Below are 9,680 nucleotides of genomic sequence, written 5' to 3' on the forward strand. Positions count from 1 at the left end.
ATATCTGTGTATTGGGTAATAAGACGTACCTGTACCTAAGGTAGATATACCTGTGTTTTGGATAATAAGACATACCTGTACCTATGGTAGATATATCTGTGTTTTAGGTAATAAGACATACCTGTACCTAAGGTAGATATACCTGTGTATTGGGTAATAAGACATACCTGTACTGTAGGTAGATATACCTGTGTATTGGGTAATAAGACGTACCTGTACCTAAGGTAGATATACCTGTGTTTTGGATAATAAGACATACCTGTACCTAAGGTAGATATATCTGTGTATTGGGTAATAAGACATACCTGTACTGTGGGTAGATATACCTGTGTTTTGGGTAATAAGACATAGCTGTACTGTGGGTAGATATATCTGTGTATTAGGTAATTAGACATACCTGTACCTAAGGTAGATATATCTGTGCTTTGGGTAATAGGACATACCTGTGTATTGGGTAATAAGATAGATGTAGCCAAACATTTTTGCTTTGTATGTGTCGTTTACATCTTTGTATACCTGTGTATTGGGTAATAAGACATACCTGTACTGTAGGTAGATATACCTGTGGGGTATAAGACATACCTGTACTGTGGTTAGATATACCTGTGTATTGGATAATAAGACACACCTGTACTGTGGTTAGATATATCTGTGTATTGGATTCCAGATAAGACATACCTGCACGATGAGTAGATATATCTGTGTATTTGGTGACAAGACATACCTTTACTGTAGGTAGATATACCTGTGTATTGGGTAAGAAGACATACCTGTGCTGTAGGTAGATATACCCGTGTATTGGGTAATACAACATACCTGTACTGTATGTAGATATACCTGTGTATTGGGTAATAAGACATACCTGTACTGTAGGTAGATATACCTGTGTATTTCATCACATACGTCGCTATGTATGGAAAAATTCTGTCTCGTCTTTAAACCACTCGTACTTACCGTTATGTCCACAAAAGCCACTTTCTAAGTTCCGTGTAGATTCAATGGAGATTGAAAATGCGAGCGAAAGTGAAATGGTTTGTTCTCTGGAAAATAGTCCTTACTTCCATCTCTCTGAATGACTATATACTGTGACATATTATACCTCTTTGATATCTTTTTCCAATATCCACTGATTATATTTCGATGGCCAACCTTCGAATTTTACGAACCATTTGACTTTTTTTTTACGCTTTTTCAATTTTTCTTCAATGTACCATAGTGTGTTCTCGTTTTTATCCACTCTTGGTAATCCCGATTGATAAACGTTCCCACTGATGTCCTGGGCTCGTTCAGAAAATCGATCAATTGGTATTATGGAATCCCTTGCATACGAAACCGTTTATGTACCTTAAAGATTTCCGAAGACCACTGCTGTTTTTATGCTCTCGTGAAAGGTTGTTTTAAATGTGAGATTCTCACCAGACTTCCTATATTGAAGTTAAATTTCCTTTGCTTCCCCTTTACAGTTTTTCGTTGCTTCCCCTTCGCAGTTTTCCTTTGTGTTTTCCTAAAAAACATGTAGCCAAACAGTTTTGCTTTGTATGTGTCGTTTACATCTTTTAGGGCTATGCCATTTAATGATCTGTGAGGGGTGGTGTTGTAATTACTTACAAAATCTTGTAATTTGTCGATGCACTTTTAAGTCCTATATTTTGTGAAGTATCTATATACATCATCGTCTTGAGTGTCCTGATGACCCTTTCGGCAAAATTAGCTATTGTTTCATTCTGGCTGGTAAAATAATGAACGTCATACTCTTGGCACCAATCTTTCATTAATCTATTGTTTGTCTCACCTCCCTTGTCACTTCTTAGACGCTTTGGTATTCTACCCCTTTCAACAATTTTTTTAAGATACATTTATTACAACTCTAACCGTTTTTGTCATTACAGGTTCGACCCATAGGAAACGAGTGAATACATCAATGACAACAAGAAGAAAACGATAGCCTGAATTCTGCTTTGAAAGGGAGGAAACATCAGCTAGATCTGCATCGTATCGTTCGTATGGACCAAATGCTTCAACTCTCGCTCTCTTGAATGAACGTTTGATCGGTTTTTGTAAGCTATACTCATCTAGACTCTGATTATACCTTCTAATCTTATGTAGACCTGGAGTTTTGAAACCTTTCAATTTCAATACTCAGTGAACCTTTCCAGGGCTGAGAAATGCACCTCCATTCTTCAAATTGTAGTAAACCTCCTCTATACGTCGTTCTTCTTCCTCCGTCAACATATTAATTAAGACAAAATATCATTATACAAAACTTTTATTGCAAAAGACAACGTATTATTAAAATGTTACATGAAACCACGGACTCAGAATCTAATTCCGTGATGAAACCAATCTTCTACACGATTCATGACATTACCATTTTACTGACTCTGTCTTTCCATTTATCTGTTTTAAGTTCGTTCATTCTCCGTTCAGCATCACACAATCGTGATATGAAAGCGTTTCTGTCACACCTTGGTATGTTCCAGTTCACGATTTCTCGAATAAAGTCACGAATCACAACCATGCCGTCTATTATTTTTATTGGTTTGGGTGGATAGGGCAGGGCATACTGGTGATCGATACACTCAACTGGAAAGTTTTTATGTTCCCAATATTTCAATGTTTTTCCACACTTACAACAAGTAACGTTATCACCGACACCTTCGTGAAAAAATCCATCACACGCTAGCTGATAGGAACTCTGGCGAAGTTGGTATCCCCACTGAAAGAACGTCACCAATCGATCTGTACAGCTCGTCATGTGTTGGTGAACTGGTTGGACAGCTCCATTATCCATCTTTAAGTAGAATGAATAGATACGTTGCTAATATTCTTTCCCCTCGTGTTACTTCATTGTTTGTCTACAGAGTTTACCATCGGGGCCGTGTGAGCTAAAAAGGAGACAGTTAGAAATGTTATTTAAAGGAAATAAACTATCCTGATAAAGATAAGCTTTACTGATACTTACACAATTGAGTAGGCCTATATGTCCCTTCAGATCCTTACAGTCAATTGCTTCCGGGGGGTATATCATGATGGAGGAATCGATGCAACCCCCAAGCACAGGTGCTCGGGTTCTGGAATATATGTGATATAATCGCACCCACTAGATATCACACCCCCTTATACTAATAAATCATAAAGGTATATTCCAGAACCCGAGCACCTGTGCCCCCAAGCAAACACATCAACGCTGCCATGTTGCCTAACGTTATTCATACCTTAGATGACGAGGGGTTCCGATTATTGATTACGCAGCGTACCGAACACCGCAAAAGACAAAAAAAACGACACATGCGAGATAAAATCGTGATTTTATTGTTTGATTAGGCCTACTCGTATGTTATACAGATGATACTGTTTGATAGGGATACTGTTATGCGGTATGATGCTATATACCAATAATAATGAGCTTAGTATTTCGACTGTTGAGAAGGTAGATAACTCGTGTTATCTTGTATGAAATTTAGAGTCTGACCATAGGTGGTGGGCACGTCTATCAAAAAATGAATATATAAAACTAGAATTCTAGTTGTATATATTCATTTTTTTTTTGATAGACGTGCCCACCACCTATGGTCTGACCAATGATTCAATCTGATTAAAATCATATGTTACACGGCTTCGTTAACTTCGTACTACGCCTGAACAGTTCATGCGGAGCCATGTAACAGATGATTTTAATCAGATTGACCAATGATTTTAATCATTTTGATTCTAAAGAAAGGTATGATGCTGTGAATTAATTTTGATAATTATACTGTCACTTTGATTTGCATTTTAACTGTGATAATAAATTACTAAGATCGGTGACCCATTATCTAATGTATCCATCATCGTGATTTTAATGGTGCGATTTTTTAGCTGAGGAAGGCGACGTGGACAGACAGTAATCATTGATGAAATCCAATATTTATTAAAAATATTAGTAGAGAGTGTGATAATGAAATACTGAGAATTTATATTGTTAACTTTAATTTGCATCATACAGTCGGAAGTGGCGATTTTTGTATTCTGCGTCAAAAAGTAAAGTTGTCGTATTGAATCATGCGTACACATTAAAGGAATCTGCGGAAAAAATCGCACCAATCCTTGCTCTCATATTCCGAAAATCATTAGACTCTGGCTCTGTCCCCCGTGACTGGAACCATGCGAATGTATGCATGCCCGTCTACAAAGAGGGAGACACACACCATGCTATAAACTACCGTCCGATCTCTCTCACTTGTATCTGCTGCAAACACTGTGAACATCACCTTGAATCTAATAATATCCTTTATGAACTCCAACACGGCTTCCGATCATCCGGTTCCTGTGAGACACACCTTATCTCCTTATCTGATACGTATACAGTCCCTGACACATCTGGTGTCCCCCAGGGTACTGTCCTAGGTCCCGTACTATTCCTAATCTATATTAATGATTTGGCAGAATACATGAAACATAGTTCCCTACGTATATTTAATTTGCTGATGATAGTATCAGTTATAGAGATATTAAAAATACCAGCGATGTTGAAAAACTCCAAATTGACATCAATGCTGCGGCAGCCTGGGGAATGGACTGGCTGATGTTGTTCCACCCCGATAAGTGCTCGGTTCTCCAGGTCTCCGGTAAACATCAGTCAATTACACACACTACAAACAACAAATTCTATAAAGTACCTTGGAGTCACAATCCAGTCGAACCTCAAATGGGACAACCACATAAATGCTATGACCTCCAAGGCAAATCAGTCACTTGGTTTTCTGCGCCGCAACCTAAAAGTAAATTTTCAGAACATCAAAGAACATGTTTACAAAATCCTGGTACGTCCCAAACTAGAGTACGGTGCCTCAGTTTGGGACCCACACAACTCCTCTCAAATTGACCAGGTCGAAAAAGTACAGCGTCGAGCAGCCAGATATGTTTGTAACAACTACCACAACACTAGCTCTGCTACTGCCATGATGGACACTCTCAACTGGCGTCCCCTACATCTCCGCAGTCTCCAATTCAGACTAATCATGTTTTACAAAATTGTTCATTACCATGTCGCTCTCAAACCAGGAAATCTTCTTACACCTGTCGACCCCTGCACTCGTGCAAGTCATCATAACCCATATGTGCCTTCAAACACCTCCAAACGTCTAAAGACTGCTACAAATACTCCTTCTACCCCAGAACTATAACTCAATGGAATCTACTCCCTCAGTCTTTCGTTTCTGTCGACACTGTCGATGCCTTCAAATCTACCATCACAGTGTCCTTTCTCGCGCAACTTTAAGTCACTTCATTGTTTTTATCATAAATCAGAATAACAAAAACAAAAGAAAAGTTTTACTTTTAACCTATCAGCATTGATGGCCCACTAATATTCAGAAGAAGAGAAGAAAACTATCAAAATTAAAAAACGTTAATAGAACTTTCAAATGACTGTTTCTTTAATTTTGAATACTTCCCCGGTACTATCATGTAAATGTTTATTTGTGTTTTCAATTATGGCTGCCATGGTAACCAGTTAATATCTGCATAAATGTATGTTTGAATATTCAGCCAATTTTGACAGGTTTTCACCTAGTTTTTAATGTCACTCGATCTATCCATAGGGAGCGTATACACACTGCATCAGATAAGTTACATCTAGGATGAAGATCTAGCCCCTTCCCCAGTTATGTCAGTATCGGGCCATACAGATGACTCAGCTGGTGTCCCCCTCGTCTCTGTTCATGTTCTGCGTTTTCCTGAATTTGGTTGCTTCTTTGATTTGTCTAGTTTTTGTGTGTTGTTCCCCTTCAACTATCTTGGCATTGTCCCAATCGAAGATGTATTTTTTGGTGTTAGCGTGATATGTTAATGCCGATTTGTTGTACTAGGTGGCGGATGTTTTCCCCAAAAACCTGGAGTTATAAATGTACACCAATTGTGTGGAAGTAATAAATCTTGGGATTCTGGAGCAAAAATCAAAAAGTAGGTCGCTGTGACCTATATTTTGACCTCTGACCCCCAATAACTCAATTTGTAATGTGACCTTCATTTCTACCTTAATTTATGTTTTGGAAAAGTACACTTATTAAAGTCACTGAAATGAATTGAGTCATTGAAAAAGAAATTGTTCATGTCACACGTATTGTTGGTTTATATCAAAAGCAAAACAATTAATTGTTTGAATTGGTTGAATATGGAAAAAAAGTAGAGTGAATAGTTTGGTAGATGGATTACCTCCCACTATATTGCCTTGTTTAACCTTTTTGGCAACATGTCATAAATTATGTTCACCTTACTAGGCGTAGTTGTATTAAAGCATCCGGTGGCACTAAATCTGTTACTAGAATAACTACGGTAGAAAACGTTCTCGTTCGCTCAGAGTTATTTCCCTTTTGACCCGGAAGTCAACAAACCATCACATGATGAGGAAGATTTAGGGGAGGTTCTGTTTACCTTTAAATAACTAATTAATACAGGTGTGACATGCTGTAGATGATTATGCCTGGACCGGACGAAGACATGATTCGCAGTACGGGCGGCCAGGTTGACGGTAGGTATTGAATGCAGACGATACACCGACAAAACAGCAGACCCATACGCGAACATCACGGGGAAATGTCGGACGTTGACAGGGTTCTTCATTCGTAGTTTCATGATGCCGCATGCACACATGTTTCGTTTATTCTGCGAGCCCAAAACGTAGTTACTTTATTTCAAAAATTAAAACATTTTTTGTCTCATTGCATATTTCTTCTCTTGAACGTTATTACATGTCACGGGCTCCATGTCATGATCCTCAATGGAAGATATATTATGGTCATTATGGTTATCGGACATATAATGTAGATAGCATAATGTTTTGACATGGCCATCGGTTAAAGTTTTTCTGCCATGCCATACAAGGCTGCCGAACTGGAGGACCAGACTATACGGATACACAAGCATTATTTTTCATCACTCGCAGTAATCCTGTAACTGATGATCTGTAAACAACTTTTTAATCAATAATTGATTTCGTGCCCCTGTAGTTCACAACAGTAGTCACCATTTATATCTGTATCCATGTAACTTTGAATTAACTATGCAGTGTCCATATAGCTGAGTCAGACTCGATGGTAGCCTGAGTTTCTTCTTCAGCCCTTGCACCAGACGTATGCAGTTGAGTAAAGCGTTCAACATTGTCACTTTGCTATGAATCGTCCAGTTGATGTTGGTTAGCTGACATTTCAGAACTTGATGGTTTCGGGAAAAACAGCTAACATGCACTTTGTAACAATCGTGAATTATAAGGAAGCTTTTCATGCACCCTTGATTATGCAACTGATTTTTATGTTGGGAATGTGTAGGAGAAAAAAATCACTCTTGTGCAATGTGGACTAAGAAATGTCAACTCTTCGGATAAGATTTTTAAAATCTAGCTCTTGGGTTGAGGTTTCTCCAACTCTTCATCACTCAGAATAATAGATTCGGATAATCTTCAGTGACTGAAAAATAAGGACGTGTGTTGTAACAGTATTGAGCCTTTGGTGTACTGCTACCTTGTAGTAATCAGCATATATAAGTCCATGTAGTTGTCTCCCCTGTTGGGGCCCAATGTGTTGTAACATGTGCTTGAATAGGTTATAATAAAACATTAGAGCATGCCGGGTTACTGTCATTCCTCCCATGCATCTGGACACAAACAATACCTCATTACATATACAATGTGTCAGAATCGATAACATGCTAGGAGAGCAAGGGCAGAGCTTATCATTTCCCATTAACTCATTTACCCCTGCAATTTCATAATGAATTATTCCAACCTTTGAATTGGAAGAGTTTATATGTGTCTTCAGGGGTGAATGAGTTAAATTATTAACCGCTAAACTGATATTCCATTTTACCTTCTTATGAATCTTAATGGTTTAGTGATAATTACACAAGCTAGGTCATGAAGTGAGATGTCTGCAGCCACAAACCTTGATTTGTTGTCGACAATAGTTCTACGTTAGCATAAGTTAATCTATTGGAAGTTATCAGTGTCTCATCTCCAGAAGTGTTTACTATAAAAGAAGAAGAACCCTAAATTTGCGCAAAGTTCAATAGTCACGTTTCTCTTTGTATATAAGTAATTGTATACGATACACAGATTTTCAGTGAACTTACCCGAAAAAGTATCCTGCAAAATATATAGGTACTCAATAGCAATAGTATAAGACCATTTTAACCCTTTCAACCCTATGTAACTTTAGTATAGACACTACCATGCATTGAATTGGATGAGTCCATTATCGTCTACAGTGGTGAAAAGGGTTAAGATACAATGCTTCTAAAGAATTAATGGAGTAAGTTGTAAACCGGGAAATGTTCGCCCAGACAAACTTTTGCCCTTCGCCGATAAAATGCATATTCACCTAGTGTTTATTTCGCTCTTCACATGTATTTACTATAAATTGTATGTCGATCGTCTTCTAATATCCGCTGTCAAGATAAATTCGCCCTGATTTGGGAGAGCGTGGTTTGGCATAGGACCTGGTCAAGAGAGGCAAAAACATATAAAGTTAGTTAAATTTGTCCTCAAATTTATATCAATTTTGCAATGCATTTGCACACATTACAGCCAGGGAAGAATCAAAAACAGAATATGTGTATCTTTGAGATTTCAATATATTATTTCCTCAGTAATAGATGACATTTTTCATATCACATGACTAACATACAATATCAATTACATATGTATGTCTGATCTTATCACATGATTTGAATATTATACGGAGGTAAATTACTTTCCTATATATGTGTAAAACTAGGTATGACTTAAAACTAAGTTATTTATTCTGTGAACTTCTGAAGCGGGTCCTCTTTCTGCTCATAAAATATGTGTTTGTGAAATGCTGTAATATGTGCTTATAGTGTTGTGTGATATACCGATATATTTGTCTCCCACGTAAAAAAAGGAATGTGGACAAACCTAAAGGACAAGGATGATTAATTTGTCAAAAATAGAGTCAGACTTCAAGAGCAGGAAGACTACATTTTAATGAGCTTTGCCTTGCTAATAAAGCAATCTTACAAACAAGTAGGTGATAACAATTTTGGGGTCAGCAGGAAAATTTAGGGTAGGTCGGGACACCTGAAACATATATTTTGGCATAACCTGAAAATGAAAAAAATGTCATGATAAACCTCCAATTGTCATGTAACATTTGACTTGTTGTCAGACCTGACCATGGCCCTGATAGACGCTGCCTACGACCGTGATGACGAGTGCCAGGAACAGATTTGTAACGCTCTGTTCGACATGGGCAGACAGAAGCCGGCTTTGGTCCTTAGCTCCTGTTACGCCTACCTCAAAAAACATTCTAAGGTAAGGACACAAAACATGACACCTTAAGGATACCCATACCACTGGCTAAAATGAAATTATGCATTCTAAACCTTTTTTCCGGCATGTTGCTGGCTTTTATAAATCATTTTTAGGTCACCTGAGCTTTGCTCAAGTGACCTATTCCAATCGCTTTTCGTCCGTCATCGTCCGTCGTCCGTCGTGCGTCGTGCGTAAACTTTTACATTTTCAACTTCTTCTCAAGAACCAGTGGATGGATTTTTTCAAACTTGGTCAGAATCATCCTTGGTAGATGAGGCTTCAAAATTGTAAAATTGGGATTCCTACCCCAACCCCTGGGGCCAGGGCGGGGCGCCCAAAGGGAAAATTAACCAATATTTCAAAAATCTTCTTC

The 9,680-nt window shown here is 38.1% G+C and overlaps 2 protein-coding genes across 4 annotated transcripts in view; one reads left to right on the plus strand and one right to left on the minus strand.

Moving 5' to 3' along the window:
* Positions 1–2,253: 2,253 nt before the first annotated feature.
* LOC110453396 lies at positions 2,254–3,204 on the minus strand. The gene is made up of 2 exons (XM_021502325.1): positions 2,963–3,204; positions 2,254–2,791 (listed from the first exon to the last, which is right to left on the minus strand). Exons 1-2 carry the CDS (start codon positions 3,026–3,028, stop codon positions 2,357–2,359), a joined length of 501 nt encoding a protein of 166 aa, XP_021358000.1. The 5' UTR covers positions 3,029–3,204; the 3' UTR covers positions 2,254–2,356.
* A 3,160-nt stretch (positions 3,205–6,364) lies between these two features.
* The window catches only part of LOC110453390 (maestro heat-like repeat-containing protein family member 1), a 57,879-nt gene continuing 54,563 nt past the window's right edge, over positions 6,365–9,680 (plus strand). For all 3 annotated transcript variants that reach the window (XM_021502314.1, XM_021502316.1, XM_021502315.1), the window contains exons 1-2: positions 6,365–6,511; positions 9,162–9,307. In XM_021502314.1, coding sequence (XP_021357989.1) covers positions 6,454–6,511; positions 9,162–9,307 — 204 coding nt within the window. In that variant the 5' untranslated portion in view covers positions 6,365–6,453. The remainder of the gene's footprint in view (positions 6,512–9,161; positions 9,308–9,680) is intronic.

This window comes from Mizuhopecten yessoensis, unplaced genomic scaffold (genome assembly GCF_002113885.1).
Source record: "Mizuhopecten yessoensis strain PY_sf001 unplaced genomic scaffold, ASM211388v2 scaffold7283, whole genome shotgun sequence".
Lineage (NCBI taxonomy): Eukaryota > Metazoa > Mollusca > Bivalvia > Pectinida > Pectinidae > Mizuhopecten > Mizuhopecten yessoensis.

Coding starts and splice junctions, on each gene's coding strand:
- LOC110453396 (XM_021502325.1), bottom strand. CDS start 3,028: ATGATATACCCCCCGGAAGCAATTGACTGTAAGGATCTGAAGGGACAT. Junction 2,792..2,962: donor ATATAGGCCTACTCAATTGT/GTAAGTATCAGT, acceptor TTCTACTTAAAG/ATGGATAATGGAGCTGTCCA.